Consider the following 25,112-nt stretch of genomic DNA (forward strand, 5'->3'; position numbering starts at 1 on the left):
GTATACCTCTGTATACATGTATGTATATATACAGGTAGATAGTATTACAGAGATAGATAATATATATCTGTATATACTATGTATATATTCCATATATTACTACCTATGTACATTCTATGCAGATGGTTACATAGTATACTTACTATATATATATATATATATATACACACACACACACATATATATACACATATATACACACATATATATACACATATATATATATGTACACCCATGGGGTTTTATCTGTATCCCTGGGCTGGGATCCTACAGGGTCCATGGCGGGTAAAGCCATTACCCACAGCCCTGGTGGGACCACAGGGTGACACCCAAAGCTGGGGTGCCAGGGGGCTCCTGGGGCCGAGAGACAGGAGCAGGCAGGTGCCTACCCATGCCATGTTTCCCACTGGGATATCAGGGTGGGAATGACGCCTACTGGAAGCAAAGCACTGAGAGCATGCAAAGGGGCAGGAGGAGGGTTCTCTCCTCCTGCAAACAGGGGATTTGCTCCAGCACCCCCTTACCTGTGCCCAGCTGAGGTTCTTGTTGGTCAAGTGGTAATGCACCATGCCCTGGTGCTCATGTTTCAGAACACTGCCTGGGAAAGACGAGCAAGGACAGGCTCTGGGTTAGGGAATGTGCTGAAGCTCACACCCTGCCCTCCCTCCGAGGGCTCACAGTACCTGGGAAAGTCTTCTCCACGAAGGCCTTGAAGGCCAGCAGCTCGCCCTCCTCCTCGCTCCGTGTCTTGGCCAGCAAGGTGTAGCCACTGCCAAACTTGCTTTTGAGGTGCTGGGGGCTGCCCAGGCACTTGAACTGCCCGTTCACCATGATGGCCAGGCGTGTGCACAGCGCCTCGCACTCCTCCATGCTGCAGGAGGGAGAGGACTCGTTCAGAGAATCATGGAATGGTTTGGGTTGGAAGGGACCTTAAAGCTCATCTAGTCCCATCCCCTGTCATGGGCAGAGACACCTTCCACTAGACCAGGTTGCTCAGAGCTCCATCTAACCTGGCCTTGAACACTTCCAGGGATGGGGTAGCCACAGCTTCTCTGGGCATGTAAACACCAGGACACAACAGCAGAAGTTTCTGCAAAGTGGCTGGAGGTGTATTCCCTCCTCTCTAGGCTTTTGGAGGAGGGAGATTTATGTAAAGCCAGCCCCTGGCTGCAGACAGGGACTGCCCACCCACCAGGTTCTGGAGTTGGGTTCCATCCCTTGGACCTGGCCACTCTCCCTGATCTCTCACGCTGAGCCCTGCCCAGCCAAGTGTCACCTGTGGGAGGTGAAGATGATGGATTTGCCACACTCCCGCGTCCGTGTCACCGCGTCCCAGAGCAAACGCCGGGCCACGGGGTCCATGCCAGTGGAGGGCTCATCCAGGAAGATCACAGGGGGACCACCAATGAGGGCAATGCCAGCACTGAGCTTCCGCTTGTTACCACCACTGCAGAGGAATCACAGAACCATTACAGTTGGAAACAACCTCCAAGATCATCAAGTCGACTGAAAAAGGGAGATGGGAATGTAAACAGAGATCCAGGACGAGCACAGGGAGCACCAGGGCAGCGGACACAGGGTTTGTCCACGCCTCTCTCACCTGTAGGTCCTCACGAGTTTGTCGGCGTGGGGCTCGAGGAGCAGCCCCCGCAGCATGTTCTCCACGCAGCTGCCGCTGTAGCGCTCGGGGATGCCCCGCAGCCGCGCGTACATGCTCAGCGTCTCGCGGCCCGTCATGTGCTCCAGCAGGGCATCGAACTGCGGGCAGTACCCGATCCGCTGCTGCACCTGGGGGCGAGAGGAACCCAAGGGAATTAGCTCACAGGCAGGCCTCCAGGCCAGGAGGTGCCTGGGCACCCACAGGGCTTTGCTGCTCCTCAGTGAACGATGGGGGCTGAGCCACAGCTCCAAAACCACAGGTGGAATGAGATGGAAATGCTCCTGTTGCTGGAGCAGCAGGGTTGGCAAGGATGGACACAGACAACGTGTCTCTGGGTGACAACTGGGTGGGCTCACACTGCCCTCTCCCAAGCTGGTTCCTCACTGTGAGGGACCATTTTGGGATTCCCAGGATCTCAGGAGAAGGAAAGTGCTGGAGGGTTGGTACCTCCACCATGTCCTGGTCCTTTCCAAGGACAAGAGTGTGACAGAAGGCAGCTCCAGGGAGGGAATCAATCTGGGCCATGCTTTCAGGGCAGACCCTTCCTGTGTTCTCTATGCCTGACCTTGTCGGGGGTCTCATTCACTTATGAGTTGGCCTCAATGATCCTTGTGGGTCCCTTCCAACTCAGGATATTCTGTGAAATCTGTGACAGTGGTGGAGGAATCCCGAGGTTGAACTGAAAACCCAACCCTGCTCATTTCTTGCTTTTCCAAACGGAGTCGGTAACTCCCAAGGAGTCCTCTAGCAGGGGTCTGGACAGGTTTGACCTACTTGTTTTAGAGAGATCATTTTCCAATTGTGATCAGTAGCTCACATTTTGCACATTTCCAACTATGGAGCAAAACCCTCACAAGGTTTGGCTTCCATTTGTATCACATCTGTGATCCCAGTGGAGAGGGGACTGCTTTTACATGACCAGATAATGGGCCAACCAAGGACACAATACCCCTGGGATATTGCCACCCCTGGAACTACAACCACATCCTGCACAGAGGCACCTCTGCGAGGTGGCTCAGCCCAGCCAGGCACAGGACTGTCTGCAGCACTGCCCTCTGCCCCTGCAGCCCTCGGTACCTTCTTGATGTTGGCCAGGATGCTGTGCCCATCCACAAAGGCGTCCCCTGACGTGATGCTCTCGTCACCAGTCAGCATCTTGAAGGTGGTGGTTTTGCCTGCTCCGTTGAAGCCAAGGAGGCCAAAGCATTCCCCTTTGCTGACGGCCAAGGAGATCCTGTCCACTGCCAGCAGGGACTCCCGGCTGTCATAGACCTGGTGGGGAACACACAAAGCCATGTGTCACCATCTGATGGCACGGCAAGGCAAGGGGTGGCTTTGCCAGCCTCAGGAGTACACAGCTCAGCTGGCAGCAGGATGCTCAGGGACACGTTCTCCTCACCTTGGTGAGCTCCTTGATGACCAGAGGGCTGCTGAGAGATGACAGCAGTTCTGGTGGCGACTCTAAAACCTTCTTCCTCTCATCTGCCACGTCCCTGTCCTCTGGCAGCACAGACACACGGTTCAGCAGTGCCACCTGAACACACGGGGGAGACACACCCTGTGTCACCTGGTTGCTGGGGGACAAATGGGTTCCTCCAGTGTCCCCAACCCCAGCAGGATCCATCCCTTCCATCAGCCACCTCTGGGGACGCCTCACTCCCTTTCCCAACCCATAAACGCAATGGGATCAGCCCCTCTGAGCAACCTGTTCCAGGGATGCTCCCTGGGAAGATGATTTGGGTGAAGGGGGTCTGTCTCCAGCTCACAGGGACTCCTGGGCTGGGCTTGGAGGGCCCCTCACTGCTCCCTCCCACACGCTTCTGCTCACCCATTTCCGCCGCCTGCAGATGCCACAGATCAGAGTTCTCAGTCTCCAGAGAAGGTTTGTCTCAATGAGGAAGAGGAGGAAGAGGAAGGAGAAACCCTGGACGGCCAAGGAGGTCAGGTATCGCCCGATCCCAGGCGTCTCCCAGGAAAAATAGTTCATCTGATAACTGATATCTGAGGAGGGATGGAACAAAATCAACACTTGGATCAATCCACATTCAGGGGAGGAGCACGTAACCTCCAGAGGAATCTGTGAGCCCAAAGCTTTGCCAGGCTCCTCTCCATCCTCTCCTGCCCACAGCTCTTTCCAACACTTCCCACAAGAGGATTTGGGTCTGGAAGGGATCTGGCAGAAGATGCTCAATGGAGGTACACAGAGGACACCAATCTTGGGATTTTTTTACTTGTCTAACTTTCCCTAGCCCACATTTTCCTCCAATCCTTAATTGGATCACCTATGAGTGTCAAACACTGCCCAGTTTTTGGTTTAAAATGGTACCTGGAGCTACTGCCCAAGTAGAGGCCCCATGATACTGCTCAGCTCCACCACCCACCCCACAGAGAACCCCAGTGTGGCTATGGTGGGTTGGCCAGGTGAGGACCAACCAACACTCACTGAAGGCCTTGCAGATGAAAATGGCTTCAACAGAGGAGGTGCAGAACTGAATGAACTCATAATTCTGGTAGAAGTCACTGATGCACTGGCCCAAGCAGTAATTGGGTAAGACAAGAAAGACTTTATCCAAGGTTTTGGAGAGGTCCACCAAGCCCAGCTCTGAAAGAGGAGCACAGGAAGATCAGGTGATTGGAGATGGTTGGTTTGGGAGAAAGATGCTGATATTGCCAAGTTCAGAAAGAAATCAAACATATTTTGTCATGTTTAATGGGTGGGAATGGACTGTTGTAGGGTTTTACTGCCAGTGTGGGGACAGCCCTGGGATGACAGAGTTCCCTTGGGGGTTGGACTGTCCTGGTGATGACTGGGCAGGTACAGAGGGCAGTGACCTACCCGGGATGCTCATGATGGTGACAGCGAGGAAGGTGGCGGTGCCAGACAGGATGTTGAAGATGGTGAGTCGGGTGTAGGCCGTGGCTGCCACTGAGAAGAAGAAGCTGAGGAGGTACATGAGGGGGATGATGGCCCAGCCATAAAGGAGGAAGATCAGCATCACATCAACGAGGTGGCTGTCTTGGGTGAAGGCTTGCACATCAAAGGCTTGGAATATCACCTGGGGCACAGCAATGTGGGGAGAACACACATTTGGGTTAATCTCAAGCAACATCTCCTTGTCCCAGCGGCCCAGACACTGGGGTAACAGCAGCACTGCACTGACCCAGAGAACCCCTCATAGATGGGTCCTACCAGCAGCCTGGGCTTGTTCCCAGGGAAGCCCTTTCTGCAGACTGAGATGCAGAAGGGCAGATCTGGGAAATTCCTCTCCAAGCTCCCATGGATTTAACATTTCCTAGTGCCCATAGCCAAGTATTCAGGTGCCAGAGGCTGCAGTCAACTGCCCCAGCTGGTTGGCCATGGTCCAGCTGCCAGCAGGATCAAGGGACAGCTTTCTTGCTGGTCCTTTCTACTGAGACAACACCAGTGGCCTTGTCCTTTTCCCTGCAACCTCACACATCCCAGAGCAGCACCCAGCGCTCCCACCAATGTGGAGGGCATCAGGGCAACTCACCAGCATCAGAGCACAAGGGATGAGGAAGTTGATGATGTCCCAGAGCAGGGCAGAAAGCCAGAAGTTGACCACGTAGACGCCACTGACGAACTGGACGTGCTTGGCCTTGATGGCCCGTTCGCTGACCAGCAGCAGCGCGAAGGTGCTGGCGAGAGAGGCCATCCCGTACAGCAGGTTGATGGCAATGGCAAACCCAGTCTGGCCTCTGTGGGGACAGAGGGGCAGGTGAGAGCTGGGACACCTTGAGAAACCAACGCTGAGGCCACACAGGGACAGCACAGAATCACAGAATATTCCGAGGGAAGGGACCCAAAAGGATCATCAAGTCCAACTCCTGGCCCCGCACAGGGCACCCCAACAATCCAACCATGTGCCTGAGAGTGTTGTCCAAACACTCCTTGAGTTCTGGTAGGTTTGGAGCTGTGCCCACTGCCCTGGGGAGTCTGTTCCAGTACCTGACCACCCTCTGGGGGAATAACCTTTTCCTGATGTCCAGCCTAACCCTCCCCTGACACAGCTCCAACCGTTCCCTTGGGTCCTGTCACTGGTCACAGAGAGCAGATATTGGTGCTGCCCTTCTGCTGCCCCTCATGAGGAAGCTGTGGCCAGCACACCCACACCAGGCTTCTTGCAGAGAAGAAGCTGCAAGAAGTTAGAAGCTGGAACAAGCTGGCTACACTCCCCCAGCATGCCGAATAAACACCCCAGTGAGACGAGCATCTCCCAGACAGAGTCCACCCTGCACAGCCCACCACAAACCTTCACCCTGCCCTGGCGAGGTCCCATGCATGGCCTCTCTGTACAGGAGAGGTTCAGAGACCCCAGATGTGGGATTTTGTGAAGTGTACAGCCACACAGACTCCCTGCTCTGACCTCCCAAGGAAAACCAACCCCAATCTCTGAGACATGTCTGTGGGGTGATGTGGCTTCCAGGCTCAGGCAGGTAAGTCACCTCCACAGCTTTGCTCCTTTGTCCTCCTGAGTGTAATCACAGCTACGTTTGGGTCTGAGAAGCTCCAGCCTGGCTCCTCCACTGACCCCAGCACAACCAAGCCACCCTGCACCCACAGGAGCCACGGGCCCTAGCAGGAAGACAAGCACTGTGCCATCACACGTACTCCATGAGCTGGTCCTTGGCCTTCTCAGTGATGTTGCGGGGCTGGGGGTAGTTGGTGACGGTGATGGAGGCGTTGGGGCCCGCCAGCACCCTGAGGACAGCGTTGTCAGCCAGCATGAGGGCGGTGGCCGGGGAGTGGTAGGCCTGGTTGTTGAAGAGCGCGGTCACCACCGTGCGGTTCCCGGCGCCCTCGAAGGAGGCGGCCGCGATGTAGTGCTCGTTGAAGGCCCCCCCTTCCTCAGAGGCCCGTGAGATGAGGTACTCCTCCAGGCCACCTGCCAAACACACCACTGTCAGGAGCAAGTCCATCGCAGGAGAATTAAATGGGGCCAACTGGAAAAGACCCCAGGCACCCCAGCCCTGGTGGTCCACCCTAGACCTGATCACAGAAACATAGTCTCCTGAGTTGGAAGGGACCCATGGGAGCCCACCAAGTCCAACTCCTGGCCCTGCACAGGACACCCCAACAATCCCACCATGTGCCTGAGAGCATTGCCCAACACCCCTTGAGCTCTGGCAGGTTTGGGGTTGTAACCACTGCTCAGGGGAGCCTGTTCCACAAACACAGGGTTACGAAGAAGGCAGCTCTGCTCAAGTGAGGAGGGGTCTTGCCAACGTTGGGACACTCCCACGCAGGAGCGGATAGACAGGAATGTGTCAGATACGCTGTGGCTCGGACCTAAACTACCTGAACCAGTGGCTCCACCTGCTCCATGGGTTGTCCCTGAGCCCTCACCCAGCACCTCCAGCGGCGACTGGCGCTGGGCGTCCAGCAGCTCCACGTACTGCTCCGCCAGCCTCTGGGACAGCCCCGCGGCGCCCGGCACCCAGAAAGGCACGACGGTCTGGCCGTAGGGCTCCAGTGTCAGCCGCAGCTGGGACGAGTCCCGCGGGCCCGGGAAGGTCTTGGCCACGATGAGGGCAAAGGCAGTGAAGATCAGAGGCACGAGGAACTGCGCCGCCACCATCTTCCAGTTGCGCCAGCTGTACATGGCTCGCTTCATGAACATGGCGTAGAACTGCTGGCAGCACAGGTAGAACTGGCAGGGGAGAGGTCAGGTCAAGGTGAGCCCTGCTGGCTGTGGACACATCACCCCACACAGCTGATGGGGAAACGACTCCAAAACCACTCCTCATCCTGCATGCAACCCTCCAGCCTGCAGCAGAGCCTGCTCTCAGCCAAGCCTGTCAAGGGATTAGCAGGGCAGCTGCCTGGCTTCAGCACATCTGACTCCCTGGCTTCTGAACGAGATACAGCCACTTTGGGATCTCAGGTGTTAAAAGCAGCATCAGCCATGACCTTTACCTTCCTCCACCTCCCAGCATTTGAGACTCACAAAGAGGATTACCGTGGGGCAGCTGCTGCCAAAGCGGCCGGGTGAGACGCCTGGAGTGCCCAGCGCAGCCCCTGCCAGCACCTTCTCTGCTTTCCAAACCCTGCAACATCCTTCTCCCCCTCTGCCTTTGAGACGTGCCCTTGAGAAGACAAGGGATATTTATCACAGGCGCAGAGGCAGCGGGGTGTGAAGGGCTGTGCAGGATCTGGGACACGAGCCTAGCCAGGGAAGGAAGATGGATTTTCAACCCCAGTGATGGAGCAACGGTAGGTGAAAACCACTTTAGACCACCTGGAATACCTCGAAGAGCAATTCTGTAGATGTCAAGATTAACACAAAGAGGATGGCAGTGACCAATCCCACCAACCCTAAAAGTCATTTGCCCTAAAAACACAGATTCCAACTTGATCTTCCAATTTCAAGCCACATGTCATGAGATCAGCCATGGGGGAGGCTCTACCTGGTAACCCTGCTCCAAACCCCCTCTTCACAAGCCCCCTCCCCGTTCCTGCTGCACCGTCCCCCCAGCGCTCACCCCGGTGTTGAGCTTGATGCTGGAGCAGTCCTCGGTGATGAGAGCCCCGCTGTCGTCCGTCATGTCCGTCATGCCACTCAGGCTGCTCGAGTCATCCATGGCCCAGTCATTGGAGCGTCTCTCGTGCTGGTACTGGAGGGCAGGCAGCTGGATGGCTTGGATATCCATGCTGGAGTCCACCAGCTTCCCAACCCTGTGCCAGGAGGGAGAGCAGGTGATGCAATACAAGCCCAGGCCGGATCAAGCGGTTCTGAGCTGAGGAAGCCAAACCCAAGGCAGCAAACCCCACATGAGCTATGTAGGACATCATCAAACCACATGGGGATGGGTCATCCCTCGTTCCTACCTCAGGAAAACCTCCTCCATGGTGGTGACCGAGGCACCGTAGCTGGCGATGCCCAGTTCCTCCCGCCTGTGCTCCAGTTCCGTGAACAGGGCCTCGAACCTGAGTGGAGAAGTGAGATGTTAGACACTGATGCTCATGAGAGGGGGCACTCAGGGGTAAAGACCCTCTGTGCATCAGCCCTGCAGCTGGTTTAAGTCTTACAGCCAACTCCAGGGTTGCCTGTGGCACTGAGCATCCCTCTGTCCCCAAAAGCAGCTTTTGGGCTCCATCAGCTGCTCTTCCTTGCCTCAGCTATCACAGAATCATGGAAACACAGAAGGGTTTGAGTTTGGAATGGACCTTAAAGACTGTCTCATTCCAAAGCCCCTGCCACGGGCAGGGACACCTTCCACTAGCCCAGGTTGCTCCAACCCTCATCCAACCTGGCCTTGGACATTTCCAGGGATGGGGCAGCCACAGCTTCTCTGGGCAACCTGTACCAGGGCCTCACCACCCTCACAGCCAACAGTTCCTTCCTAATACCCAATCCGAATCTCCTCTTTCTCAACTTAAAGCCATTCTCCCTTGTCCTGTCCCTCCAGGCCCTTGTCCAAAGTCCCCCTCCACCTCTCCTGGAGCCCCTTTAGGCACTGGAAGGAGCTCTCAGGTCTCCCTGGAGCCTTCTCTTCTCCAGGTGAACCCCCCCAGCTCTCCCAGCCTGACCCCAGAGCAGAGGGGCTCCAGCCCTCGGAGTACCTTTGCTCCAGCAGCTTCATGTCCTTCTGTTGGAGCCCTAGAGCCAGAGGCAGCACTGCAGATGGGGTCTCACAAGGGCAGAGTAGATGGGGACAATCACCTCCCCCGACTGCTGGGTCCATAGATTTGATTTTGGAGCCAGAGCAGCCTGCCTTGTTTGTGCCACCCTCCACACTGCAGGAGGAACTGAACCCCATTTTCCAAGACCAGCTCTGACCAGCAGCTCCCCTTTCCAGCAAGCCCACAAGGACAGTGTGTGCCCCAGTGTGTGGAGACAAGGGGACCCAGCCAGGGTCCCCAGGCAGGGGACGATGGCGTTACCTGTGTGTGCTCTCCTTGGGCAGGATGAAGGACAGCTCTGCCCCGGCGTTGCTCTCCATGGTGGCGTTGGGCACGTACTGGCAGATGAGGCGGGAGATCTCCCCCAGGTTGCAGTAGGGCTCCTTCACCATCACCATGTGATATCCTGCCCCTGGGCAGAGCCACGAGACAAGGGAGAGGAGGGTCAATCCCAGCCCAGCCTGGCCCGGGTAGGGGGCTGGAGAGAGGGATGCTCAGGCATGACTTTGCCTGGGCTGTGGACACAATGCAGGAGCAAGTGTGGGGATGGGCCTCAGGAGAGGCAGAACAGCAGGATGGAGAGCAACCAGCCTTCAGACAAGGAGCAATAGGCCCCCTCCCTGCCCTGTGCCCTCCTCCTGCTCCTCCCTGGCGAGCAGACCTGGAGCGTGGGCTGCTGCCCCTCCCGTACCGTATTTGCGCTTGAGGAAGAGCGAGGAGCCGCAGCACTGCAGCTCGCCCTTGGCCATGATGGCGATGCGGTCCCCCAGCAGGTCTGCCTCGTCCATGAAGTGGGTGGTCAGAAGGATGGTTCTGTTGCTCCTCTGCTGCTGCAGAAGGTCCCAGGTGGCCCTGCGAGAGGCCGGGTCCATCCCTGACGTCGGCTCATCCAGCATCACCACCTGCACACGGGACATGGCAGCAGGTCAGGAAGGGCTGGGAGAGGTCCAGCAGTGCAGGAGGGACAACCCCGGGGCCCAGGAGGAGCCTTGACCTCACAGCAGTGATCTTGTTTGGGGGAGCAGCTGCCAGGCAGCAGAGCCTCAGGGCATCCTCCCCTTTGTGAGTGTGCTCCTGTCCCCTTCTCATTGTCCCTGCTTCTCCCACTGGTTCACCACGGGTGAGGAACAGCCTCAGAGCCACCCCAAGGACTGTGCTGGCCCCAGGTTTGAGCTGAACCCCGTTGAAGCTGCTTGCCTTGGAGTCCCCGATGAGGGCGATGCCAATGGAGAGCTTGCGCTTCATTCCCCCAGAGAGAGCCTTGGTGAGGGAGCGGCGCTTGTCCTCCAGGTTGAGGATCCTCAGGATGTGGTTGATCTCCTCGGGGCACTTGGAGGGTGGGTATCCCTTCAACTGCCAGATGGGGGAAGGGAGAGTTAAGCCCAGGTCTGCCAAACCCCACCACACTCCCTTCCCCATACCCAGGCAGGAAAGTGGGGAAGCAGAGATGGGCTCCTGCCCACCCCTGAAGGAGCTGGCACAGCTGGTGTGGGGTTTTCCACAGAGCCATGCTGCCAGTGACCCTCCACTCCTCCCTCAGCCAAGCAGGGAGCTCCTGCCTGCAGATGAGGTGGGAGGAGGAGGCAAGGGCTGTTCTGCTTATCATAGAATGCTTTGGGTTAGAAGGGGCATTAAAGCTCATCCAGTCCCATCCCCTGCCATGGGCAGGGACACCTTCCACTAGACCAGGTTGCTCCAAGCTCCGTCCAACCTGGCCTTGGACACTTCCAGGGATAGCCTCAGCTTCTCTGGGCAACCTGTGCCAGGGCCTCCCCACTCTCACAGCCAACAATTCCTTCCAATATCCCATCTAACCCTGACCTCTGGCAGTGGGAAGCCATTCCCCCTTGTCCTGTCCCTCCATCCCTTGTCCCCAGTCCCTCTCCAGCTCTCTTGGAGCCCTTTTAGGCACTGGAAGGGGCTCTCAGGTCTCCCCAGAACCTTCTCTTCTCCAGGTGAGCACCCCCAGCACTCCCAGTCTGGCTCCAGAACAGAGGGCCTCCACCCTCTGACCATTTACGTGGCCTCCTCTGGAACCACTTGATGGATCTCATCCCTCAGGAAGCCAGGAGGTGGCTGCTGGGTGCCTCCCCCAGTGCCACACTCACCCCAGCATAGAAGTGCAGGTGCTCTTCCACCGTCATGTTGTCGAAGAGCACGTCGTGCTGGGGGCACAGCCCGAGGCTGCGGCGGATCAGCACCATGTCCTGGGAGATCTCGTAGCCATTGATGTAGGCCTGGCCACCCGTCGGGGAGTGCAGCCCTGCCAGGGGAGAGAGGATAACTTCAGGGCTCAGGATAACCCCAAAGGCAAAGAGCATCCCCACACACATGCAGCTTTCTGCCAACATTCAGAGCAAGCCTATCTCCTGCTCAAGCTGGGGTACAACAGCTTCCTCCCACCCTCAGGGTGGGCTGTGTGGCACCCACAGGTAGGACATGGACCTGGCAGTGCAGCAAGGAACAAGCCCGGCTCTGAGCTGAGCAGAGGTCAGGACAGAGCTCCAGGAAGGTCCCATGAGCCCCCTGAGCTGCCAGGAGCATCTCAGAGCAACAGAGAACAGAAGAGAACCATCAAAGGTTCTCATGCCAAAACAGGCACCCTGGAGCTCAGCAGCTCAAGGGTGACAAAGACCAGTTAGTTCTCCCTTATCTGCCTTATCATGGCAAATCCTATAGAAACCCATCCTGGAGTGGGTCTGGTGTCTTCTCAGGGCTCTCCAGCACAAAGACTGGCCATCATTTCCCCCACTAGCTGATCCCACTCTTGTAGAGGGCTGAGCAGGGACCCCCATGCTCCCTCCATTTCCCTCTCACTACCCCAGCATGCCTGGTCAACAGCTCAGCAAACCAAAGGTGCTCCAGGGAAGAGCAAAAACCCCTCCCCAACCTCAGAGATGAGGTTCGGCTCCTCTTTGAGGGCCAAGCCATCAGCCCTTCCCTGCCCCACACCAGCCCCACAGCAGGATGCTCTACCTGTGAGCATGGACAGGGTGGTGGTCTTCCCAGCACCATTGTGTCCCAAAAGGACAGTGATCTGCCCTTCATACATGTTCACTGTGAGGTCCTTGACTGCCTCTTTTGTCTTGTTTCCCACTTTGAAGACCTGCAGAGATCACATTAATGAGTTGATGCTCTACTCCAGGCAAGTGCTCTGGGAATCCACCTCCTCAGCTCCACCCAGCATCCACTGGGATGCTCACAGGGTGTTGCAGTACACAACAGCTCTAATTCAGGTTAAATTCAGATGTCACTGCACCTGTAAGTACCCAGCACTTCAGTCCACCAAAAAATGCAGCCAGCTCTGGGAACAGTCTTACCTGTTGTCCCCAGCAGGCAGCAGATTTTACAAAACCAACATTATGGTGTGTTTGTGCCGTGCTGAGCAGTGGGTACCTTGGAAAGGTGCTTTATTTTGATGCCTGACACGAGGTCAGCAGGTTCCTCCTCAATGTACTGACTCTTCAGGGCCTTCTCGGGGTCCTCCTCCTCCTCCTTCTCTTTCCCCACGACAGTCCTGGGCCGCCCGCACCAGTACGAGGGCTGATGGAGGAAGGGAGAGAGAGAACTCAGGCATAGGCAGAGCCCATCTCTTCTCCCCAGCCTTGGCCACCCTCCTCTCCCACAGACATCTCCTAGGGATCTTTCAGACCACTCTCCTCAATCTGGGAATTGCCAACCAGCACACCTTCAGCAGGCAGGGCAGACAGGATGGGACAGCTCCTCCTGCCTTGCCTCCTTCCTCCATCTCTCCCTTACAGCAGGACTGCCTGGGGTTACAGAGCAGCTTTCCCCATCTTCATCCCCATGGAAAAGGTCAGTATCTCAATGAGAAGTAAAATCACTCAGGCAGAAGCACCTTGCCCAGGAGAGCCCACGAGAGGGATGATCACTCCCTCCAAAACCTCTGACACACACTAAATACAAACAGCCTGGAGTCTACCCTGCTGCAGTTACAGCCTTTTTTCCTTTCATCTGGCTCTCTGGGAATGAAGTTAAATGTTTGTGACCTTAAATCCCTGTGGAAATAACAATTCAACAACTCCTGGATGCAAAATCGGCTTTTGGCAGATGGCTGCATCTCCACTCCCCCGGCCTGGCTGCAAGAGGGAGTGAGATGCTGGAGTGAAACCATGCTGGGATAAGGAATTTAGAGGGGAGGAGGAAAAGCCTCTCTATCAAACAAGGGATCCAGCCACAGGATCCAAAGGAATTGTGTTGCTCCCCACAGTGCCCACTACAGCTGCAGCTGCTGAAGGTGATGCGAGCGTTTGGCTTGGCAGAGCGAGGGTGGCTCAGCTGACAAGGTGACAGTCATCACCCACCCCCTGGCACGTGGGGGCTGGCAGTGGATGGCAGTGCTCAGGGGGGTGTCAGATGACTGGATCTGGTTGCTCACACTTGAGGTTTCTCTCCAATGCCTTTGCTTGGGCATGGAGACATTTAACAACACCCTGCATGCCAGGAAGTGTCGGGACAAAGATTTAAAGCCAAGACGACCTTCCTAGGCAGTAAAAAATTACAGCTGCATAAGCCTTCAGCCAGGACGTGCTGCAGCCCCTGTGACTTTGGAGGTCAGATGGTGCCACTCTCATACATCAGACCAGCCCACTGCGTGGCACAGAAGTGGTGACCGTCCCCAAATGACGCCCCTGGAGCCCAGGGAAGGGGTGTAAGCAGAGCTCACCGTCAGGAAGAAGTACCAGGGCTGTGGCACACCGTACTCCCCGGGGAACACAGCCTCCACATACCAGGCCACCAGCCCATAGAGCACCGAGTCCAGCAGCAGCATCCCCAGCACCTGGGCCAAGGTGAAGTTGTCATCCACGCTGACAGGCTTCATGAGGTCCCTCCACTGGATGCCAGTCCCTGCAAGGCACACAGGGCACTGCCACCTCTGCGTCCCCAGCAGGACACAGGCTTCTCCAGGACTGGCAAAGAGCATCCCCTCTCCCAGTTCCCAGCTCTATAACGATGACCACCTGCACAGCTCTACAATCCCTTCTGTGCATGGAGGGAAAAGAGGCACTGACATCCTGAGGCTCCCCACCCCACCACACTCCTTCCACCCCACCACGCTCCCTCCATCCCACCATGCTCCTTCCACCTCGTTCTCTGCCACTGCCTGGGATGAAATGGCCCCTTCTCCACAGCCACTGGTCTACTGCCAGCACTTTGTAAATGTATGGTTCTGCTGGAACCAACAGCAGGCTCATTAATTAAAGAAATTAAAGATATATATCAGGAAGGAGGAAATGCAATGGTTCCTATCCATTAGAACAGAATTCCTTTGGTAATTAAAGTGATGATGGCATTTTGCACAGCCCAGGGGCATGGAGAGGCTCCCCTGGTGTGGAAGCAATCAGCAATTCACCCTCCTGCTCTCCTTAGGAGCAGGAAAGTGCTTCTCCCCGACATCTTTTCACCAAGCCAGTCTCATCCCATCAGAAAATCAGGCTGACTCCTCTCCCCAGGGACAGGATGTTCCCTCCCCAGGAACAGATGGCACTGCTCACCTTTCCCTTCAAACATGCCGATGAGCTGTGCCCCCATGGCCATGGCCACATTGGAGATGAGGCAGGATGCCAGCTTCTGGCTGTGGGACATCAGGTCATAGCGGGGCGAGATGAAGAAGTAGGGGATGTAGGAGAAGAAGTAGAGAAAGCCGCCAGCAGCAGCCGCGACGTTTGCTGCCAGCAGGGAAGAGCGGGAGGGAAAACGTCAGTAACACGGTGATGCCACCCAGTATCCTCACCAGCCTTCCATCCAGGGAGATTCCAGCCTTTGGCACAAAGGCTGGGTACATGGAGACAGGATGAGGACAAGCCCATGTCCCACAGCAAGGCAGGAGCCACATCTGGCTCCCAACCCCATGGTGGGCAGCTGCAGAAGACCCTGCACACCCCAGAGCACAGAGTCCTGGGGCCACGAGACAGCAGCATGAGGCCCTAAGGCATGAGCTTGTCATAGAATCACAGAATGGTTTGGATTTGAAGGGGCCTTTAAGACCATCTTGTTCCACACCCTGCCATGGGCAAGGACACTTTCCACCAGATCAGGTTGCTCCAAGGTCTATCCAACACAGCCCTGAACAATTCCAGGGATGGGGCAGCCACAGCTTCTCTGGGCAACCTGTGCCCAGGGCCTCACCACTCTCACAGCCAAGAATTTCTTCCTAATACCCAATCTAAATCTCCCCTATTTCAACTCAAAGCCATTCCCCCTTGTCCTGTCCCTCCAGGCCCTTGTCCCAAGTCCCTCTCCAGCTCTCCTGGAGCCCCTCTAGGCACTGGAAGGGGCTCTCAGGTCTCCCTGGAGCCTTCTCTTCTCCAGGTGAACCCCCCCAGCTCTCCCAGCCTGACTCCAGAGCAGAAGGGCTCCGGCCCTTGGAGCATTTTTGTAGCCTCCTCTGGATCTGCTCTGGTTTGGGAAGCAACAGCACCCACATCCCCTCCCACCCACTATGTGGAAAAGGCAGCCAAAAACGGGAAGAAAGACCCCTCCCCTCCACATGTGGAAGCGGTCAGTAACACAAGGAGGGACCAGGGTGGGACTCACCTCGCGAGAAGAAGGTGCTCACCATGAAGTTGAAGGAGATGGAGGAGATGGAGAAGATGGCAAGGAAGGTGAACACCAGCGTGGGGTCACTGTTGGTGAGCACCGCTCCCTGTTTGCTCACCTGCTGAGAGAATCTGGTCACTCCCAGAGCCAGCCGTGGCTGCAGCACGTGCAGGCAGCCCAGACCCGATGTTCTCCAAGGGTTAGAGACAAACTGAGATGGATGAGAACACCCAGAAACTCCCAGACCACTCCAGAGGAAGAAAATACAGCTGGCCTTCATGTGACATGGGGTCTAAGGGGCAGGGGACAGCCTGGCCAGCACCCGGGCAGCCCCCTCCTGCTTCCCATGGTGTGGGCACATGCAGAGGGAAGAGCCCAAGTCCCTCCAAGGGCTATAGGAGGGTGGTCCTGCTCTGCACAGTGTTCATGGGGCTTCCAAGCCCCAGGCCCCTCCGAGGGAGTCCCCCCTGCCATGAACACAGCTGTGGGGCAGCACTGCCCACCTCGCTCTGGAAAAGGCTGACTCCAGCCTTCGGAGGAGCCCTGGGACACCAGGACAGTCCTATGGCAGAGCAGCTCTGTCACCCCTGTGCCTTGCCAGCACAGAGCTCATGGCCTGGGGACAGACACTCACCTTGACACAGAAGAGCACGGTGACGAAGAACACGGACACCAGGAGGAAGAGGAAGAACATGAGGAACCAGGCACTCCAGTGCAACCAGTTGCTGAGGCCCATCATGCGCATGTACTCCTGTGGGAGGTCACGGTGTCACCCAGGGCTGCTCCTGTGCTCCCCGGGCATGGCCAGGGAGACCTGGAGGTGGCTCTGCCCCGCGGCACAAGCGAGGAGGTGGCGGCCCCAGGTGCCACCAGAGTGGTCCCTGCACAGCCACCAGCCTGGCGTGGTGTCCCCATCTCCCCGGACAGGGCTGCCACCACCACAGAACATGTCCCCAGAGAGACAAGCTGAGCCCAAACCCACAGCAGGGTGCCAGCAGTGCCACCAGGGCCACCCAGCAGCGGGTAGGACACCCAGTACCTGAGGTAAGCTAAGCCCTGCTGTTGCAACCACACAGCTGAGCCCCAGCCACCCCCACAGCACACGCAGACACAGGGTTCTACACTCAAAAGGACAAAAATCTTCCTTCCCACACACTGAACTCCTGAATCCACAAACTCTGGAACCCACAAGTGTTGCCCTCTCTCCCAGTCCAGGAGAAACACCATCCCTGTGGTCCAACACCCTCGGCTGCACAGCGAGGAGAGCCAAGTCTCATCCCAGCAGCAGGATTAGCAACATTCCTCCCTGGGGCTCGTTAATCCACTGCCATCCCCACCTCCTGCGCTGGCTCCAAACCCAACGGGGATTTTGTTCCTAATTTAAAGGCATCATCCATTGGGAAACGCCACAGAGGGAGGGGAGCACCCAGATGTCCCTCTGCTCACCTTCAGCTTCTTCTCCTTCTCGTGGACGACGGCGCGGACGATGTTGAGCGAGGTGTAGGTGAAGCTGAGCATGAGCAGCAGTGGCAGCTGGTTCTGGATGGCCAAGAGGAACAGGTCGTTGACGTAGGCGGGAAAGGGGAAGCGCTGCACCACCACTGTGATGTTCTCCAGCAGGCTGGCAGAGCTGGCACTGGCATGATACTGCATGATGGCCCTGTCCACGGCGTGCTGCACCGCCAGGAAACCCTCCCGGAGATAACCTGCACAGCAAGAACACACAGGGATAGAGACAGGTCCGGCTTCTGGAGGGAGAGACAGCCCTTGTGGGAAGGATTGGTTGGGAAGAGGAACAGGGACTAAAAATGGAGTGTGGAGGAAAAGCAAAAAAGCATCACTAGGACACAGTCCTGTAGACACAGCGGGGCTGGGGAAGGATGGACAGCAACTTACAGAACCACAGACTGGTTTGGGTTGGAAGGGCCCTCAAAGCTCATCTCATTCTACCCCCTGCCATGGGCAGGGACAACTTCCACTAGCCCAGGGACACTCTCCACTAGACCAAACCACTCTCTCATAACTATCATTTAGAAGGAGCTGGCAGGAAAACTCAGTTTACACCATGTCCTGTAGAATGGCTGTGATTTTATAAGGGGGAGATTCCCCGTCACCATCAACCACCAAAAGTCACCTTTTTCTTTGTAAACCAAAGGAATACAGGATACTCCACAGGCTGTAGGGAGGAAGGATATATCCTGTGACTCATAGGTGGGGCTTAAATTTTTGTGCATTAAAAAACAGTGAAAAGAATCTTAATTTCCCAATAGAATCATGGAATCTCCAAAGCTGGAAGGGACCCACAAGGATCATCCATCCAACTCCTGGCCCTGCACAGACACCCCAACAATCCCACCCTGTCCCTGAGAGCATTGTCCAAACCCTCCTGGAGCTCTGGCAGCCTTGGGGCCGTGCCCACTGCCCTGGGGAGCCTGGTCAGTGCCCAACCACCCTCTGGGGGAAGAACCTTTTCCTGAGATCTGACCTACCACTCCCTGACACAGCTTTAAATAACAAAATAAACTTAAAATAGTTTATTTTTAAGAGGGATTGCTGCCAGGTGTTACCTGAAGAACAACTCAAATTCTCTTACAAAACCCGAAATGAGCATTTTAAAAGTCCCTTGGTTACAATGACCCCAAGAGAGGAGATAAAAGTGGGAATATGAGATTGGGAACAGCGTTTGATACGAACTCATTTACTGAGCAAACACTCCGGGGCTCAGGTTTATTTACACACTGGGAGCACAACCTGTTTGCCCACTTCCTCACACTCTCACTCTCCCTGGATATGGATGAAGGGAGAAACCCCACTGAGGGAAATACCCCCTTTGCCACCGCAGGGGAAGCTCCCAAGAAATCCAGTCCTAAGCCAGGGCCAGCTCCAACAGTGTCCCCTCTGGCTCCTGCTCTGCCAGTGGTTTGGCTGCCCTTAAACACCTCAAACCACAGAATTGCTCTACTTACTTTTCAAGTGCTTAAACAGCACAATAAACACCGGGCAGTTTGGATCGTGAAATAAAATTTCCATTAAATTAGAAATGGAAAAAAAATTAAATTTTAAAACAATTTATGTACGTTAAAATTTATTCTCATCCAGCCCTGCTCAGCAGAGGTGCCCAGAAGCCAGCAGTGCCTGTGAAGTCACAGGATAAAATTGAAATAAAGAATATAGATAACAAATATAACAAAAGTGTAAATATATTTAAATAATATTTAAATTATAAAGAATAATTGAAACATATAAAATTAGTTTAAAATTAAATTTAAATAATGAATAAAATAAACATATAAAAATAAATATATAAATATAAAAATCAAATACATAATGGATAATTAATAATTTAACTAATATTTTAATATAACTATTTTTAAATACGTCATTATTTGATGAATTGTTTATATATGCACTGACGGAAATTGAATATAAATGTCCATATAAATATATAACAATTTAATTATTTTTGTATTTATATAGACTTATACGCACATTTATAAAAATTTAATATAAATACCTATATAAATGATTATTGAATTACTTGTCTGTACTTATATAAATTTACTATTTATATAAATATAAATAAATATTTGTTTGGCTTGTATTTTTAAATTATATCATATATAACATATAATAATATATTATATATTAAAAAATATAATATATAAAATTATATTTTATATTTAGTATTGTATTGTAACAATATTATTCTATACTGTATATTGTATATTATATATTATGCATATTATTAGAGTGCATATTAAAATTAGATATTCTGTAAATGTAGTACTGGCATAAATATAAATAAATATTTCATTACAATTCATTAAATTTAATTTCTTTTTAAATTTAAAAATGAATTTAAAATGAATTTAAAATTAATCTGAGTCTATTTCTTTAAAGTCTCAGAGCCTCGGTGACCCCCTGGCAGGGGCTGAGCTGTGCCTGGCGGGTGACCCCCCTGTCCTTGGCCGTGCCCCAGAGGGTGGGTGACCTCACCTGGTGTCCCTCCATCGGCAAACTTGGCCTCTCGTGGCCCAGGCAGCTGGAAGAGGGGGAACAGGTAACTGGTGTGCCAGTCCCGGTCCAGGTTGGGGTTCAGCCCCGTCTGCTCGCTCCGCGGCGCGTTCCTGGGGCTGTACTTGAAGCGCAGCTCGTACTCCACCTGCGGGGAGCACACGGAGGAGGGACACACCGAGGTGGGACACACGGAGGTGGGACACACGGGTGACCCCGGGTGTGTCCCCACACCCCACACCGAGGTGGGACACACGGGTGACCCCGGGTGTGTCCCCACACCCCACAGCCCCGAGCACTCACCTGCAGGGGCAGCGGGGCCGTGCTCTGCGGGAAGTGGTGCCGGAACACCACGGCGGCCAGGACGCTGCCAGAGCGGTTGTCCAGCCTCACATACTCCTCAAAGTCCTTCTCTGAGGCAAAGCCCTGAGCTGTGGAGGCAGAAACATGGAGATGCAGGAACAAGGCACGGCAACACAGCATGGATTGATGCTCAGCTATCAGAACGGTTTGGTCCAGGACATGAGGGATGCTCTGTGCCTGCTGTCAGACACAGGGGAGTCACATGGGATGCTGGAACTGTACCCTGGGCACGGAGACATCCCTCCTTTTTGAGAGCAGGATTCAGCTGTTCCAGAGAAAATCCTAACAGTTTGGAACACCAAGTGCTAAAATTTTCTATGCCTCAAGATTTCCAAAAATATTCCTTCTCAGGGAAGCGCCAGCCACTTCCTTTAACTGTTTTAGGGCGATATTTTTGTAGACAGAAACTGCAAAAAAAGCCACGAAAAATCAACCCAAAATCCTGTTGTTTTAGTGAAAAAAAAAAAATCAAACCATTGCCTTGAAGTTCTGAAAAAAATTATGTATCCCAGGAATAGAGCATCAGGATTTAGAATCAGAGTCACAGAATGGTTTGGGATGGAAGACCTTAAAGATATCCCATTCTATCTGCTGCCATGGGCAGGGACATCTTCCACTAGCCCAGGCTGCTCCAAGCCCCGTCCAACCTGGCCTTGGACACTTCCAGGGATGGGGCAGCCACAGCTTCTCTGGGCAACCTGTGCCAGGGCCTCCCCACCCTCACAGGGGAGAATTTCTTCCTAATCACAGAATTATGGAATGGTTTGGGTTGGAACAGACACTAAAGCTCATCTCTTTCCAACCCCCTGCAATGGGCAGGGAACCTTCCACTAGACCAGGTGGCTCAGAATAACAATTCCTAGGAATTTCTGGGGAGGAAGGAGCAGCCCCGGCCCCGCCCACCTCGGATGTTGATGGGCAGCGCTCTCTCCACTGCCTCGGCGATGCTCCGGACGGCGCTGCTGTTGGAGGGGACATAGGCCAGCTCCCAGGGATTGCTGGGGTGCTGGGAGGAGAAGAAGCTGGGCAGGTCATCCACGGACTGGGTGGGGTACAGGGTGGCATTGGGGTGGCTCACGGAGTGCACCCGGTGCCGCAGCGCGATCAGGATGGCGGCGAAGAGCAGCGGCAGGCACACCTCGATGAGGGTCACCAGGATCTGCCGCTTCTGCGGGCAAGGAAAGAGAGACAAACGCAGAGAGAAGTACAGCAAATATATCATGTATCTTTATATAGATATCTATCACAGTTACATAGGTATCTATAGGTATATATAGATATAAAGAGAGAAAAAAGAAGATGGAAACACAGAAGGTAGATCAGCACAGTAAGAGGCTCAGGGCATGGAAACACCAATAAGCAGTAGCATCTCGCATTCCACAAGGTTTCACAACCTGGGTTTTTCCAGAGCCCCGGAATGATGCTGCACTGGTTCCCACAACCTTCATGACTCTCCAGCCAAGGTGTCCCATACCCTAAGCACCTCCCTGGCTCAGACCACCCTCCATTAGAGCCTCCCCCACCATACTGCCAGGTTGAATGATCCCAGCACATTGGCTGTCCTTTCCCTGTGCCCTGGGGCTCTGCCGAGCGCAGCAACACTGCTGGAACCAGTGAAGCTTTTCCTGTTGGAGCTGAGCAGCTGCAGGCAGCAGGATATGGGATCTGCATCCCAGGATGGGGCCTGGCAGAGCCACTGGCTACAGGTTTGGGACCACTGCAGCACAGTAAGAATACCCACGGGCTCAGCCCGCACCCTAAGCCCTGCCTGCACTACACATGGTGGCTCACTATTTTTTTTTAATTGAGGTTCAAGCAACTGCACAATGAACTCAAGCCTGGAGAGTAGAACACAGCAGCTGTGCCAGAGCATGACCCTCCAGTGGCTTCCCTCAGGGCCACCCCTCCTGCAAAATTCCCAAATTCCCACTAGCTAATAACACACACCATCAATGCATGTTCATTAGCACCCAACACAGGTTAATTAGCATTTAAAACTGCTCATCCATGGTAGAGGAACTGGGGTCACCTGACCAATGTGGTCTAGTGGAAGGTGTCCCTGCCCATGGCAGGGGATTGGAACCAGACGGTCCCTTCCAACTGAAACCATTCTGGGATTCCCTCCTGCAAACTGAGCTCCCTTCACCCCAGCCCAGGCACAAGAAAGCACAGCACCCCAGCCTCAGCCAGGGCAGTGACAGCCCAGAGATGTCCTTGGCCACAGGGATTCACCTCTGCGCATTCGGAGCATGTGCCCAGAGCAGAAGCAGCAGCATTAACCTCTTCTGAGGGCTCTGGCTAATTCAGGCTTTACAAGACACACGGATTTTCCACCTCCCCTCTGCCAGGCTGGAAAGAGGAGCACCACCAGGCAGGAGGAGCACCAAGAATTTTATTCTCTCAACTTTGCTGTCTCAGCAACTGGATTTTATCCAGCAAGTGAGCAGGCTCAGGTGGGCACAGTCTCCAGTGGGGCATGAAGGGGGGCCTGAGCACAGCCCAGCCATTCCAGGGAGACAGCCCCACAGCAGCCGGGGTGAACGGGCCCTTGGATGGTTTGTCAGGAGGGGTACAGGGGTGTAAAGCCACACTGCCATCACCCTGGCTGTTAGCACCCACTGGCAAAGCCAAAAGCCCTTCTTGGGGCTTCTCGTGGGAGGAGCAGCCTGCTCTGGGCAGGCAGGGAAAAAGGAGCTTTTCCAACAGCCACGGTCGTAAAAGCGAACAGTGCAGACGCCCGATGGTTTTATAACAGCCCTGGCAGCTCAGCTGCCTCCCACTGATTTACTATTGTATTAAACCCCTCTCCATCTCATGGACTGCTCCAGAACAGCTCCCTGCCCCCTCAACTTGCAGGCTAATACACATTCACCAGCCCTGCCAGGAGTCATTTAAGCCGTGTATTTCAGAGGTGACAGGAACACTCATCCATAATCACCACCTCCGCCTGGCCGGGGCTGCCCCAGCTCCAGGCGAGCCACGTGTGTGTCCCAGCATCGTCCCCTCAGCAGGACAAGGATGGCTTGGGAGCTCTGTGCCCTCATCGGGAGCAGGATTTATGTTTGTATCCCGGCACAGCAGATCTGAGTCAGCTTGTGGCCTTGGAAAACACGCCGAGACAAGCCCCCACCTCGAGGCACACCCAGAAAACGATGCTATCGCCCTGCACAGGGGATGGGGGACTGTCCTGCAGCTCGAGGGGTGCACCAGGGGGGTTTGCAGGCCTGGCCATCACAGAGCAAATCATCCCTGCTGCCGGTCCTGGTCTCCTCCCAGCCCTGCTCCCTGCTCAGTGCCTGCGGGGCGGCCGGGCCCAGCCAGCCCTTCCCTCTTCCTTTGGTTTATTTTTACAGCAGCGCCGTGCTGAGCTGCAGAAGGGTAATTGAAAGAGTAAAGCCGGGCGGCAGCCACCTCTGCTCCCTCCTCTTCCGCCGCGCTGTGCCAGGGCTGGCTCCGGGTCCCGGCGGAGCCGCAGATCCGCCCAGGAACATCCACTTAAAGGCGCTGCGGCCACGGCCAGTGCCAGCGGGACACTGCCGGCACCAAGGTCCCAAATCCCTCAGCACCACCCAGCTGCCATGCAGGGAGGAGGGCTGGGAGCAGCTTTATATTTTTAAGAGCCCTAAAAGCTGCTTCTGAAAGTAATGGAGGAAAAAAAAAAACCCCAGGGCCTTGGTGGGTTTGGAGGCAGCGGCACCACCAGAGGAGGGTGTGCAATGAGACAGCTCAAAAAACCCACCTTTGCACGGGAGGTGCTTGGCTTATCCTGTCCCGGGACACGGGGAGCTGAGCTCATGGCCAGAGCACAGGAGGGGGACGTTGGGCACAGGGAAAGCGAGCACACAGCCCTGCCCTTAATTCCCAGCACAAAAGCAGGACAACACCACAGGCACAAATAACCCAGTTTTCCTCCAAGAGATCCCCTGGGCCCGTGGGGGAGGTTTGCTGGAGGAGCCAGACCCCAGGCAAGCTGTAATATACCCCTGGTCAGCAGTGTCAGAGGCAGCCCCCCAGCACGGTGCCAGCCTTACCTGCAGGATGTAGTTCTTCCAGAGCAGCAGCCCAAACTGCCTGAGAACAACCATCCTCCCATCAGAAGGGGCTCAGTGCCACCGCCGCCGCTCCGCAGGACCCTGGAACAGAGGAGAGAGCTGTGAGTGCCAGGAACTGGTGGAGCCGGGTGGCAGGAGGGCAGCATCCTGCATCCAGCATCCCATCCAGCCCCAGGGCAGCTCCCTGCTTCCAGCCTGGTGTCACAGCAGCTGGCTTGGCCCCAAACAAGGCAAAATAACCATTCTGTTCTCTCTCCAAGAGTCCCTGCTGACCCCTTAGAGCCAGAGCCTGTGGTTTCTGGCATGGCTGTTCCCAGGGAGGGAAGCATCAGGGTCCTTCCCAGCAGCAGGCAGGAACAGCTTTCCTTGAGCTGCGGGAGCACAGTGTTATGAAATCACAAACACCAGCCCAAGGAAGGCCATCAAACACCAGCCCTGGCAGCCCATTATTTTGGGATGGGTTAAAATTTCAAGTTGTGCCTCCACCTCCTGCCACGAGAAGGGTTGGTTCTGCAATGTTCTCGGTGATTTCCCAGCAGAAACTCTCCTCGGAGAGGCGAGGATCAGAAAAGGGCAGGGAAGTGCAAGGGAAGGTCTGTGCTTGAGGACAATCCACTGCCTCCTCCCCCTCTCAGGAAGCATCTGCCATGGCTCCAAGTTGTTTTTGTCTCCATTTGCAGTGGCATTTCCTGACGGGGCACTGCTGTCCCACCACGAGATGGGCTGGGATTTCAGGCTTGGAGTGCGGCACCGAGGAGGAAGGGGCAGCCCTGGCACTCTCAGAGCCTCCTGCCCACGGTGCTGGACATGGGGCACCCCT

At 55.0% G+C, this 25,112-nt stretch overlaps 1 protein-coding gene across 2 annotated transcripts in view; it reads right to left on the reverse strand.

Moving 5' to 3' along the window:
- ABCA3 (ATP binding cassette subfamily A member 3) overlaps positions 1 to 25,112 on the reverse strand; it is a 32,680-nt gene that overhangs the window by 3,607 nt on the left and 3,961 nt on the right. The window contains exons 2-30 of one of the 2 annotated variants that reach the window (XM_027737917.2): positions 24,272 to 24,373; positions 21,144 to 21,408; positions 20,181 to 20,308; positions 19,860 to 20,025; positions 17,310 to 17,569; positions 16,498 to 16,614; positions 15,861 to 15,984; positions 14,819 to 14,992; positions 13,990 to 14,171; positions 12,699 to 12,845; positions 12,279 to 12,408; positions 11,411 to 11,565; positions 10,500 to 10,655; positions 9,994 to 10,204; positions 9,564 to 9,714; positions 8,508 to 8,606; positions 8,162 to 8,354; positions 7,026 to 7,329; positions 6,291 to 6,564; positions 5,173 to 5,377; positions 4,497 to 4,716; positions 4,104 to 4,262; positions 3,489 to 3,661; positions 3,060 to 3,194; positions 2,738 to 2,932; positions 1,601 to 1,788; positions 1,277 to 1,447; positions 684 to 871; positions 525 to 598 (exon numbers count right to left, since the gene is read on the reverse strand). In XM_027737917.2, the coding sequence (XP_027593718.2) occupies positions 525 to 598; positions 684 to 871; positions 1,277 to 1,447; positions 1,601 to 1,788; positions 2,738 to 2,932; positions 3,060 to 3,194; positions 3,489 to 3,661; positions 4,104 to 4,262; positions 4,497 to 4,716; positions 5,173 to 5,377; positions 6,291 to 6,564; positions 7,026 to 7,329; positions 8,162 to 8,354; positions 8,508 to 8,606; positions 9,564 to 9,714; positions 9,994 to 10,204; positions 10,500 to 10,655; positions 11,411 to 11,565; positions 12,279 to 12,408; positions 12,699 to 12,845; positions 13,990 to 14,171; positions 14,819 to 14,992; positions 15,861 to 15,984; positions 16,498 to 16,614; positions 17,310 to 17,569; positions 19,860 to 20,025; positions 20,181 to 20,308; positions 21,144 to 21,408; positions 24,272 to 24,325 (4,998 nt within the window). In that variant the 5' untranslated portion in view covers positions 24,326 to 24,373. Of the gene's footprint in view, positions 1 to 524; positions 599 to 683; positions 872 to 1,276; positions 1,448 to 1,600; positions 1,789 to 2,737; positions 2,933 to 3,059; positions 3,195 to 3,488; positions 3,662 to 4,103; positions 4,263 to 4,496; positions 4,717 to 5,172; positions 5,378 to 6,290; positions 6,565 to 7,025; positions 7,330 to 8,161; positions 8,355 to 8,507; positions 8,607 to 9,563; positions 9,715 to 9,993; positions 10,205 to 10,499; positions 10,656 to 11,410; positions 11,566 to 12,278; positions 12,409 to 12,698; positions 12,846 to 13,989; positions 14,172 to 14,818; positions 14,993 to 15,860; positions 15,985 to 16,497; positions 16,615 to 17,309; positions 17,570 to 19,859; positions 20,026 to 20,180; positions 20,309 to 21,143; positions 21,409 to 24,271; positions 24,374 to 25,112 lie in introns of those variants that run through there. The other variant, XM_027737918.2, reaches the window with a different exon arrangement.

This window comes from Pipra filicauda, unplaced genomic scaffold, assembly GCF_003945595.2.
Source record: "Pipra filicauda isolate LSUMZ 115617 unplaced genomic scaffold, ASM394559v2 scaffold319_size1146426_pilon, whole genome shotgun sequence".
NCBI lineage: Eukaryota > Metazoa > Chordata > Aves > Passeriformes > Pipridae > Pipra > Pipra filicauda.